The following is a 13,549-nucleotide window of genomic DNA, read 5'->3' as shown; positions in this document are numbered from 1 at the left end:
ATATGGTGACAGTTTACAAGAGATCTTGAAAGATCCCTCTGATCTTTTAGAGATCTTAGATAATAGGAGAGAGTTTCAAGAAGTGGAAAAACCCACATACAGACCCAGATTGGGGACTTTCAAGGAGTTTAGTGGATGTGGACCCAACACCAGGTGTCTAAATATCACCAGGTTTTCAGGAAAAGGGAGTAATCACTGTGCTTTGCTAAATTATGCTTCTCAGAAGGGGGTTATTTTCTCTTTTAATAAAGAGATGAGACCAGACTTTCTGACATCCAAAAATTCAATATTTACTAATATTTATAATCACAAAAAATTGTTAGTAGACAAATGCCCCATGGATTTAGAATCATAACATCAAATTAAGTCATCACATGGGACAGTGTTAACTCTAATGGCTCAGATTGCTGCTTCCCTATGATAGTTTCTAGATTTCAAGTCCCCAAGGCCATTATTACATATATGCATGATATATTAAGTACAAGTATTTCACCTCTTGATGAAATATTTGGTCAGGAGTTTTCTGCTTTTTTTTTTGTTTTTTAATATTATCTTAGCTGAACATCACATGAAACACTCCTTGAAATATTCTGTACAGGACACTGTCCTTGGGACTATTTCTGTCCAGTCCAGAGATAAAGAAGAAAATCTTTGCAGTTTGCCAATCTCAGATAGGGCTTTCAAGTAAATGCTTCACTCTATGGCCACAGTGTTGATGTGAGTTAATTCATTTCTGTTATATCATTCTAATGGAAAAAATGTTAAGACCTTTTCCAGGGGAAAAGATAATGTGTGGAGCCTAGCACCTTAAATCAAAGCACCATGGTACTCTAACCTATGACTCTCTGGCTACATTTTTCTTCATTTGTTAAAATGAATTATTCATTTTTTGAATTTATTTATTTGTGTGTGTTTAAGAGACAGAGAGAGAGAGAGAGAGAGAGAGAGAGAGAGAGAGAGAGAGAGAAAGAAAGAGAGGGGGAGAGAGAGAGAGAGAGAGAGAGAGAGAGAGAGAGAGAGAGAGAGAGAAGAGAATGCGTATGTGAAGGCCAGAAGTCAACATTGAATATCTTCCTCAGTTGTCTAAATGAACTTTTTGAGACAGGTTGTATTATTAAACCTGGATTTGGTTAGACTTTGAGCCAACAAGCCCCATGGACCATTCTCCCTTCACTTCTCCAGTCCTGGGAATATATGCAAGGGACACTGCATCTATGTTTACAAGAGTTCTGGAAAACCAAATTGTGTTCTCATACTTATGATTTAATTAGTTTACCAACAGACACTTTCCCCATCTTAGTTTTCTAATGTAGCATATGCTATATGCCAATCAATGAAATTGCAACAAATGGTGCATAATAAAATTCATATTTAAATTTATTACTACCTCCTCAGAGGTAAGGTAGAGTAACAATTCTGTACGTAACAAAGAGAAAGCAAATCAGGGCAATGGCACAGGCCTGTGTTTTCTGCACTTGACAGCATGAAAGAGAGTCAATATTTTAAGGTCATCCTCAGCTACAGAGTGTATACAAGCAGTCTGCACTGCATAAGATTCTGTTTCAGATAAAGAAAATAAATACAAAATGCATTTTTTTTTCTAACTGAGAGTTTTGGGGTTTACCATTTGCTTATGCACAGAGGAGAAATAATAAGTAATATTTTCCACTTAAAGAATATGAAGGTATGATACTACTTTCATATTCTTTAAGCACATCAAAAAGCTATTTGTTTCCACCATCACATTTCAATAGTTATATTGATAATATACTCTTTTTACCATAGAGAAAATTACTAATGGCATCCAGGACTATTGGGCATCCTTCTTTAAGACAGGTTTCTGACCAGACAAATAGCTCTGGAAAAGCTTTAAACTTGATTCAAAACACCAGAGAAGATTTTTTTTTCATATCAGCTTATGATATACTCTCATCTAATGCTTCTGACAAATATCTTCTCAAATTTATCACATTAAAAAATAAAGTTAGCCATTTCTGGTGCATTATAATTAATCGCTGATGGCAAAGGCAATAGTTCCATACATATTTTTTGATCATATAATCAGTAATATAGTATTCCCAATAAACTATCCTTTTAAAAGTTGTTGAGACAGTCCAGTGGATAAGGTACTTGCCATGGAATTGTGAGGATGTAAGTTCAGACCACAATCACCCATATAACCCCAGGTAGACCTGTTGAAGTGGCAAAATCTGGATTCAAATGATTATCACATATTAATAAATAATAAAGAGAAAAATTACTGAGGATAACATCAATCTCACCCCACACTGCATGTGCACTTGCAGATTACGTGTGTGTGTGTGTGTGTATGTGTGTGTGTGTGTATATATATATATATATATATATATATATATATATATATATTCTCTCTCTCTCTCTCTCTGAATGGATGAATGGATAGATAGGTAGGTAGGTAGGTAGGTAGATAGATAGATAGATAGATAGATAGATAGATAGATAGATAGAACTTGCAATTTCAAAGTGACTTCAATATGAATGAAAACACGCTGTACATCCTTGGAGTGCAGGTCCAAATGTGCTGTGGAATGAAGAGACAGATGTGGTACAAAGAATGCTGAGAAGGAAAAGGAAAGAAGTGACCAAAATGTCAACCTGAATTTCCTGCAAGAAGACTGACATTTTCCTTGTCTCAGTTTGCAGTCCAGGTGCCCTGAAACATGTGATTATTCTGACATAGAGTACTAATTCTTGCAGTCCCCAGATTTTTCCACTGCTCTGAGTTAATGTTGATGGGGAAGCACTGAGGAAGTCACAGAGATCTAAGATGTCCACTTACTTCCACCGAAAGATCTTCACTTTGATTTGATTCCTCGGAGAGGCTAGAGTGGCCTCCTCAGAAAAACAGCTGTTGATGTTAGTAATGAGTGTTTGGATTTAAAAATAGAGCTAGATGGATTCTATATTTCTCTTCTTCAGATAATTTTCTTTTTATTTATTCAAAACAGGAAATATTATTCATCATTAAATATGTGTTAAGTGTAAACATTAAAATTATGAGTTTTGGCAACATGCTAGAGTACCCGTGGAGCCACTTATTTTTTATTTATTCTTTTCCCTTTTCTACTGCAAATATTCGTTCTCACCTTTCCCAATCAAAATTTCAATTTCATCCACAGGAACCAAGAAAACCTGACTGCTGATGTCACCTTCATTCTCCTGGGCTTCTCAGAATACCGGGATCTCCAGGTTCCCCTGTTCCTCGTGTTCCTGGCTGTCTACACTGTCACTGTGCTGGGGAACCTAGGCATGATTGCCATCATTAGAATCAGTCCCAAGCTCCACACCCCCATGTACTTTTTCCTTAGTCATTTGTCCTTTGTGGATTTCTGTTACTCCACCGTGGTAACGCCCAAACTGTTAGAGAACCTGATAGTGGAAGACAGAACCATCTCCTTTACAGGCTGCGTCATGCAGTTCTTCTTCGCATGCATATTTGTGGTGACAGAAACCTTCATGTTGGCAGTGATGGCCTATGACCGGTTTGTGGCCGTGTGCAACCCTCTCCTCTACACGGTTGTAATGTCTCAGAAGCTCTGCTGTTCACTGGTAGCCGCATCATACTCTTGGGGTATCATCTGTTCCTTTGTATTCATATACTTTCTGTTGAGCTTATACTTTTGTGGGACAAAGTTCATAAACAACTTTATCTGTGAGCACTCTGCCATTGTTGCAGTATCATGTTCTGACCCCTACATGAGCAATAGGATCATTTTAGTCTTTGCCACATTCAATGAGATAAGCAGCCTCTTCATCATCCTCACCTCCTATGTTTTCATCATCATCACTGTCATGAAGATGCCTGCAACTGGAGGACGCTACAAAGTCTTCTCCACATGTGCCTCCCACCTCACAGCCATCACGATTTTCCACAGCACCATTATTTTCCTCTACTGTTTTCCTACCACCAAAAGTTCCTGGCTTCTGGTCAAGGTGGCCTCTGTCTTCTACACAGTCATCATCCCCATGTTGAACCCCCTGATCTATAGCCTCAGGAACAAAGATGTGAAGGAGTCAGTTAGGAAGTTAATAAGCTTCCAATAATCATCATAAGATTCCACAGATACTCTGCTTCGAAAACAAAGTCAAATATTCTCTCAGTACCCCTCCAAAAAGCAGTTTAGTATGAGTTAAGTTTAATATACATCAAACCAATTCTAAGTTGTAAATGTAATTAAATATTCTCAGAACACTTAAGTTAAATATTGGATTAAGGTAATTCAATAAAAGATATCAATGTTAGCATTTTTAAACTACAACTGTCCAGGAAAACTTTTAGTCCAATTTAAGCCTTACCAACTTTAGAAATTTTAGAGGATCTGTACAATTTTATCAGGGAATTTAATTGGATTATTTGAAATAAAACAGTGCTAACAGCTATTCAACAGAAAGTAATTAATATGGAAACATGTTTACATGTGGATCTACATTATCATTTTTACACTGGGAATTTTGTATAACATCAAATATAAATATATAAAATTTATAAATCTGTCTTAAATATTTAGAATCTAGCATGTTTAGACTATGTTTTGTGATTATCAATTATATTTTCCAAATATTTGGAAAATGAACTGTTAAATTTCTTCAAGCATGGTTATATTCTATTGCCATGAGTTTCAATGTGCTAATTCATGTGTGAAGTTAGTAAAGTTTTCATACAGATTATTATAAATTCTCTTTCATTCATAACAAAAGACATATAGAAATCTTGATTATGCAAATTTGTGTTAACAGACCAATACATTAGCTGCATCCTAATGCTGCTATCACAACTATGCATATTAATGAAATACAAGCAAACACAAACTCCTGAGACATACAACATAAACCCCCATATCAATTATTTCTCCTGATATCATTTGAGCATCTTGAGTTTCACATATAAGCCATACAGATAAACTAATCTTCAGTTTCCAGGAACAAATGTGTTCCTTTTTTCTGGACTCTTTGGATACTGATTTTTGCTGGACAAAAATTGTATCAAATATTTAAACTGTAAAACATACTTCCAGGTTCTGTTTGGTTGTCATGTGTTATGTTAGCATCCAGAGTCAACAGTGCTTATATCCAAAACAGGGTGGAAGGATGCCTCGTGCTTCTGACTCTATCAGAGTGTTATGTCAGCAACTGTAAGTAGGAGAGAAGACTTAAGACAAAAATCTATCTGAGTTTGATGAAAATACTTCTTTGAACATATTCTTTTAAAATATTTCAAGATAATTTTGTAACTGATAACCCAAAATCAACAATGATGATATTCCAATATGTAATGGTTATATTTTTATAATTAATCTATTGTTTGATTGCTGTAACTGTTAAATAATACTAAGTAGAAGACCTTGATTAAAGCTTACTAGTTTATCCTACAGAGAAACATTCACATGTTGAATCTTTAACTCAACCTTTTGTGTGTCACTTATTTTCCCTAGATTTAGTTTTATTAATAAAAATTGAAATTTATAAAAATAAAAATTTGTTATAAGTTCTAAACAAAATTACATGTCTTAGCCGGGCATGGTGGCGCACGCCTTTAATCCCAGCACTCAGGAGGCAGAGGTAGGAGGATTGCCATGAGTTCAAGGCCACCCTGAGATGACAGAGTTAATTCCAGGTCAGCCTGGACCAGAGTGAGACCCTACCTCGAAAAACCAAAAAAAAAAAAAAAAAAAAAAAAACCCACAAAATTACATGTCTTACAGAGGTTACTTTTTAGAAATTTATAACAATATTATCAACATACCTTGAATAACAAAAGTATAAGATATTCACTTTAAATAATGAAATCTGTATGTTTTCTTTTTCCCTATTAAATAATTTCAGTTTTCAATGATAAATGTAAACACAAATGTTGTACATATTGATGGTACAGCATATAATGCTTGCTTCATATTTATGTCCTCTTTTCCACTTTATAGCAAAACATTTTATGGCTTTTAATACAGCATGTATTAAAAGTATGTGTGGGGATATACAGTGCACAAGACAATCTGTGATCATAACACAGGATTTACTGATTGGCCCTCATAGTTATCCTTCTCTTCACTACTCTAACCACCTTACACTGCCAACCACTGGTAGTATATGACCTGATTTCGATAAGATTCCATGAACAGTTGAGAAGAATGTATCATCTGTAGAGTTTGCAATGGACTGTTCCATTAATTTTGACTGTGGTGTCATGTCATCTATGGTGACATTTAGATACATTGCTTCTCTTTATTTTCTGTTCAGATGATTTGACTATTCCTAATAGTGGGGTATTAAAGTCACCACAAAATACTCCTATGGATAATAAACCTGTTCACAAAAGTGATAGGGTATAAAATTAATACACAAGGGCTGGAGAGATGGCTTAGCAGTTAAGCACTTGCCTGTGAAGCCTAAGGACCCTGGTTCAAGGTTCGGTTCCCCAGGTCCAACATTAGCCAGTTGCACAAGGGGGCGCATGCATCTGGAGTTTGCTTGCAGTGGCTGGAAGCCCTGGCACGCCCATTGTCTCTCTCTCTCCCCCTCTATCTGTCTCGCTCTGTGTCTGTTGCTCTCAAATAAATAAATAAAAAATGGAAAAAAATGACTTTAAAAAAAATTAATACACAAAATGCAATAGTCTTCATGTTACCAAATAAAAACATGTTGAGAAAAAAATGAGAGGAAAGACTCATTTACAGTGCAATGAATAGTGACAAAAAGATAAAACTTAAAATCTCTAATCAACTTACTTAATGACCTTTATAATTAAAACACTGAAGAAATAAAATGAGGAAGACATAAGCATGCTTTATGTTGAACCATCTTTGCATCCCTGGAATGAATCCTGATTGACCAAGGTGAATAATGCTTTCTATGTGTTGTTGAATTCAGTTTACCAAGATTTTTTCAAGATCTTTGCATCTAAGTTTATCAGCGATATAGATGTATAGTTTCTTTTCTATTCTTGTTGTATCTGTCTGGTTTTGGTATTACCATGATGCTATCTTCATAGAAGGAGTTGGGGAGCATTCCTCATTTTCTGATTATATGAAACAGTTTGAGACGAAATGGATTCATTTCTTCAATGAAGTTTGATAGAATTTGGCTGAGAAGCCATCAGGTCCTGGACTTCTCTTTTTGGGGAGGATTTGATTATAGTTTCATTCTCAATGTATTTGACAGGTTTGTTTAGAAGATTAATCTGCTCTATGTTTAGTTTTTGTTTGTGGTAAGTGTCTAGGAATTCATCCATTTCTGCCAGATTATCCATTATTGTAGAGTAGTAGTTTTGGAAGTAAGTCCTGATGATTTGTCCAATTTCTTTGATGTCTGTTATAACCTCTCAATTTTCATTTCTAAATTCGTTAATTTGAGACTTCTCTTTTTTTATTTGATCGAATTTGCAAAAGATTTACCAATCATTCAAATTTTTCAAAGAACAAATTCTTTGTTTCATCAATTTTCTTAATTTTTGTCTTAGTTTCCAACTTAGTTTCTGCTCTAATTCTGATTATTTCTTTCCATCTGGAGCTCTTAGGGTTGGATTTTTCTTGTATTTTACAATGCCTGTTGGTGGATATTTATATTATTAATTTGATATTTCTCTGTGTTTGTAATGAAGGCATTTAGTGCTATGAATTTCCCCCTTAGGATTGCTTTCATTGGGTCCCATAAGTTTTGGTAAGTTGTATTCTCATTATCATTTGACTCTAGAAATTTTACAATATTTTTTTTCTTCCACTACTCATTCATTGTTTAAAAGTGTGTTGTTCAGTATCCAGGAGCTGGTGGAACTCATGATGTGTTTTTTTAGTGTGAATTGTGAATTGATATGATGTAAAACGTTGCATCAATTTGCCTGAATCTATGGAGACATGCTTTATGGCCCAATAATCTATTTTGGAGAAGATTCCACAGGATGCTGAGAAGAAAGTGTATTCTATAAAATTCAGATAAAGGGCTAGAGAGATGGCTTTGTGGTTAAGTGCTTGTCTGTGAAGCCTAAGGACCCCAGTTCGAGGCTCGATTCCCCAGGACCCATGTTAGGCAGATGCACAAGGGGGCACACGTATCTGGAGTTCGTTTGCAGTGGCTGGATGCCCTAGCATGTCCATTCTATGTCTCTCTCTCTCTTTCTCTTTCTCTCTCCCTGTCTGGTGCTCTCAAGTAAATAAATAAAAATTAAAAAATAATGAAACAAAAAAATTCAGGTAGAATGTTTGGTAGATAGTCATTAGGTCTAGTTGATCTATGGTGTTGTGATGCTCTATTACTTCCCTGTTGATTTTCTGCTTAGATTATCTGTCTACTGATGATAGTGAAATATTTAAGCACCCAACTATGATGATGTTGGTGTTTATTTCTGTTTTGTCATGAAGTAGGTTTTGTTTTATAAACTCTAGTGCACCTGTGCTTAGTGCATTTAAATATAAGATTTTGATGTGCTCATATTGGATCATTTCCTTGATGGGTAAGGAACCTTCTTTGTCCTTTTTGATTGTTCTTTATTTTAAGTCTATTTTATCAGATATTAATATAGCCACACCCACTTGTTTCTTCTTTCCATTTTCTTGGAATATCATTTTCTATTCTTTCACCCTGAGGTGGGGTCTGTCTTTAGTGGGGAGGTGGGCTTCTTAAAGACGGAAAATCAAAAGATACATTTTTCTGATTTATCCTGCTAACTTGTGTCTTTTGATGGAAGAGTTATGACCATTAATATTTAAAGTTATAACTGTGAGGTTTGATTTAATCCCTGTCATGTTGGGTTTCTTTATGGGGTTTGGCATTTTCTTGTTCTTTGTAATTTTTTGAGTCTTCTCTAGTTTTGGTTATTGTGGTCTTTTCTTTGAGGCTCTTGAGATTGGTTTTTTGACTCTTGTGTGGAGAATTCCCTGAAGTATTCTTTGTTGGTCTGGCTTTGTATTCATATAACCATAGAGCTGGCTTTTATCATGGAAATTTTTCCTTTCAACATTTATTATGAGGGATCCTTTTGCTGGGTATAGTAGTTTGGATTGAAGGCACAGATTTTTTAGGTTTTGAAGTGCTCCATTCCAGGGTTTTTAGGGTTGTTATTGACAAATCTGATTTAATTCTGACGGAATTGCCTATAAATGTAATGAGACGTTTCTCTCTTGATGCTTTCAGCATTCTCTCTTTATTTTCTTTGCTTCCAGTTTTAACTATGATGTGCCTTGTCGGGTTTTTTCTTTGGTCCAGTTTGTTTAGAGTTGTTTTGGCTTCTTGTACCTAGATGGGCCTCTCTTTTGTAAGATTGGGAAATTTTTCTATATCTTTTTGAACATGTTGTCTATGCCTTTGGCCTGGATTTTCTCTCATTCTGGTATACCCATGATCTGAATATTTAGGTTATACCACAGTTCCCTCATGTTCTGTTCACAAGATTTTTTGAATTTATTGAAAGTTTTAGACTTCCAAACTGTTTCTTCTGTCATATCTTCCAGCTCTGAGGTTCTGTATTCTTGAGGTTTCTGGAGGATTTTCACTAGTTCACTTTGGTTTGTATCTTCTGTTACTTTATTCTGTACAGTATTCATCCCTTTGTCAAGCTCCAATTTCATGTCATTTTTTGATTTTCTTAATGCTTCTTGGAATTCATTCTCACATTTGTCTTCATGAAGCTTAACCAGCTGGTTATTGAGATAGTTTATGTTTTGGCTCACCTTCAGTTCACTTAACTCTCTTTTGATGTCACTCTTGATTTTGTCTATTAGGTCCATCCTACTGATGACAGCTATATGGGTTTCATTCACATGATTTTTGTTGTTGTTGTTGTTGATTTTCTGCCAGTTCTGTCAATGCTTGGTCAGGTCATGGTCCCATATCTTGCTTCTTCATTTTGAGGTTCTATTCCTATTATCTATTCTATGCTTTGATTGGAGACTTCCACTGTGAGGCTAGGCATCCTTGTTGTGTTTCCTTCTATTTGCTGTTTTTTGTTGTGCTGTGGCCTGACCATCACAGTATGGCTGAGGCAACTGGATTTTACCCTTGTTGTGTCTTCAGTGATTGTTTCTTTTGTGTTTGTCTAGAATAGGCTGTTTAAGGCTTATTATTCAGGGATGTGCAGGTTGTATAGTGTGTAAGTATCCCAGTTGCTCTGGGATGGTCCTTACTACTACAGGTGGGATTGGAGGCTGGGGTCCCTTTGACCTGTTCTTAGCTGTGTCCTGCTTGTAAGACCCTCATGCTGAAGTCACCACAGTATGGGGTCACAGGAAGTTGATAAATCAAGATGTAACTGAGGGAGAAACTACTTCCCCACTGCCTAGCTGTCATAGTGCTAGTTAACTATGTAAGCTGCTAGGGGGAAAAATTAACACTGGGAATAAACAGTACATCCTGCAGGATACTGCAGGTTACAAAATCATCCAGCCAGGTAAGATATAACCATAGGTGTAATAGTGACACATTCATATGGGAGTATCAAGAGCTCCCTGTTAGATATGAGCCCTCATTGTGAGGGAATTCTGAACCATTACTGAGAACCAAGCATAAACCCATGATTTGGAAAGTCATCCACCCCAGAGGGACACTTATTTGGCTAAATGGAGGTGTTGTGCCCTTCAAAGTCCTCCTGAATGTCTATGTTTATCTTCTTTGATCACTGCACATCTCACTCTTTTTGTAAACATGCTTTTTACAGATGAAAGTGAACCAGGGAAAATCCAAGACTCATCCAAATTATAAGAAGTGAAAGTTGAATGTCTAGCCCTGGAGGAGTCATCTCTATCACACCTGCTTCCTCTCAGGAAACATCACAGAGTAACTGGAAGATTAAATAGGTATGCTGCTCTTACTACTGCCAGATTGCGATAGGCATACTGTCCTCTTCACAGGAACTTAATGTTGGACTCTTCACAGTCCTCAAAGCGTGAAGCCAATTTAAGGGCATAATGATGCATGAATATTCAGATAAAGAAACATGGTATATCTTCAAAGTTGATATTATCCAGTCATAAAAGATATCAAATTCTATTCTTTACTATAAAATGAATGGAAATGGAAAACATTATATCACATGAAATAATCAAAGCACTAGGAAAAAATTACTCAAAGCTATTACTGTTTTGTTGATGCTAAACTTTAAACTTGAAGTGGTAGAGGACAAGTCTTATTTCTAGATCCTGAGAAGGGTTTAGAGAACCAGGTTTGGTGAGAAGATGATTAATAGATATGAGTGCAATAATGTAGGATAAATAAATTGTAAATAGCAGAGTGCAATAACTAGATTTGGCAACAATTGATAGGCACTTTATAATACCTATTGATTAGCATTTTCAATGTCTCCAATACAAAAAAAGATAAATTTATGTGGCCATAGGTCGGCCAATTGCCTTCATCTAAACACTTCACACTCTATTGAAGTATTGAAGTGCTACGCATTCATACCATAAAATGAACAATTTTTAGGTATCAATTAGACTACCTATAACTTAGACAAGCATGGCACCAAATAAAGTGATTAATCTCAATTGCCTATTTTGTAGTGTCAACTGAATGGGGCCAGATTGTCCCTAGGGTTTATATCTTCAAGGCTGAGAATATACCTATAGGATTCTGTCTCTCCTAGTCAGGAGATATCCTAACTTTCTCAATAGCAGGTTTGTTTAAAGATTAAACATCTTTTTTTGCATGAGTGCTGTGTGTGTTTGTGTGTGTGTGTGTTGTGTTACATATGGTTTGAGTTGCATGCACATGTGCACAGATTCCACACCCTTTGCAAGAGTATATGAAAGCCAGAGGCAAATCTCCCTGGGTGTCCCCTCTCCATCACTCATCTGCTTGTTTGCTTGAGATAGGGTCTATCACTGATTCTCAACTTTTCTGTTTTATGCAAGTTTCAGCATCTTCAGTCTCTGTTCCCTAGAGTACTGGGATTACAGAGATGGATATTCACACCTAGCTGTTTACTTGCTTTTGGGAGAGTCAAACTTTGGTTGTCTCAGGCTACTCATGCTTACAAAGGAATATAACTTACCCACTGTGTCCTGTGTCATCTCTTCAGTCCAAGGTTTGTTTATTAAACAGGAAATAACATACAAGTTTTGAAATTTAGGTGTAGAGCAAGAAACAGCAAGTTCAATCTTTCTGTAATGGTTGGTATTAGAGGTCTGGTTTAGCTGTAGTCTTAGAAATATGAATTTTCTACTAGATCATTACTCAATCTTGTTATTTCTGCTTCTTCTTAATGCTACTAATCAGCATACCTCTTTGGCACTGATATTGTAATTACCTAATTTCTCATAGTTTTACAACTTCAAGTTGTCCACTACTAGTAGAAAACATAATTAAAAAGGAAATATGGCATTACATGTGCTTTTGAAAAAGTAAAAATCTGGATAGCAGTGTGAGGAACATAGTATAGACATGAATGTGTGGATAGTCCTGTATCTCTATGCTCTTGAAAGTGTTATATTGTTCTGCTTACAATCTATAAACTCTACTAGCAAAAGAAAACTGAACCATCAAAATAGCATGCTATAATCTTATCATTCCTATAACTCCTTTTAATTATTTAAACTTTTGTTTATTTATTTATTTGCAAGGAGAGAGATAGAGAGCACAAGAGAGAATAGGCATACCAGGGCCTCTAAGAACAAACTTCAGACTCATGTACCACTTTGTGCATCTGCCTGTATGTGGGTACTAGGGAATTGAATTTTGGTCCTTAGGCTTCTCAGGTAAGTGCCTTAACCACTGAGCTATCTCTCCAGCCTTCCTTTTTAATTTTTTAAACTTATTTTTTAAATTTTATTCATGTATATGCAGTATTTAATAATCATATTTAACCCCATTTGCTCTTTCTTAATCCCACTTTCACTCTTAACAAACCTTTCTTGTTCTTAAGTATTTTATTTCTTTCTTTTATCATTTCTTCCTTATCAATGTTAATTTATGGTTGTTTGCATGACTATGGATAATGATAAATTTTTGGAACATGGGAAGCTTACTGGTAGCTACATCATTAATGAAAATGCTGCCCCATCCCACAATAAGCATTGAATTCCAATATCTTTTAAGGAGGGAAAATTTTTATTTATTTATTTTTCCAAGGTAGGGTCTCACTCTAGCTCAGGCTCTCCTAGAATTCACTATGCAGTCTCAGGGTGGCCTTGAACTCATGGCAATCCTCCTTTCTCTGCCTCCCTGTTGGGCCCTAAAAGGCCCAGGCGTGAGGCCTAGTGGAACTTCCTGAGCCTAGCTAAAGTTTGGCGACCTATTTCTGGCCAGTTAGGACTCAGCAAGATGCCTAATGGCTTCTGGCCTGCTATCTCTGCATGGCAATTGTAATTACCATTTCAATAGTTAAAGTTTACTATTGGCCCTTACCTCTTCCTCCACCCTAAAATCCCCGCCTTCGTCCCCAACATGATATAGGCAACTGCTCAGAGTAATAAAGTGAGTTGTTTCTGCATGGAAAAGACTCCCGACTCAGTGTGGTTTTTCTCCGGTGACCAGGAGAGGTCTGGGTCGTCCGATGCTCATCATCCCCTCAACCCCTAGGGAGGAA

General features: G+C 36.2%; 1 protein-coding gene across 1 annotated transcript; it reads left to right on the top strand.

Annotated features, from left to right (window-relative positions):
* Positions 1 to 1,678: 1,678 nt before the first annotated feature.
* On the top strand, positions 1,679 to 4,083 carry LOC101599018 (olfactory receptor 5D13-like). The gene is made up of 2 exons (XM_045141741.1): positions 1,679 to 1,684; positions 3,058 to 4,083. The coding sequence occupies exons 1-2, from the start codon at positions 1,679 to 1,681 to the stop codon at positions 4,081 to 4,083; spliced, it is 1,032 nt and encodes a 343-aa protein (XP_044997676.1).
* Positions 4,084 to 13,549: the final 9,466 nt, after the last annotated feature.

Source organism: Jaculus jaculus, chromosome 1 (assembly GCF_020740685.1).
Source record: "Jaculus jaculus isolate mJacJac1 chromosome 1, mJacJac1.mat.Y.cur, whole genome shotgun sequence".
NCBI lineage: Eukaryota > Metazoa > Chordata > Mammalia > Rodentia > Dipodidae > Jaculus > Jaculus jaculus.
Note: the sequence above shows the minus strand (reverse complement) of the source record. Positions and strands in the feature narration are given on the sequence as shown.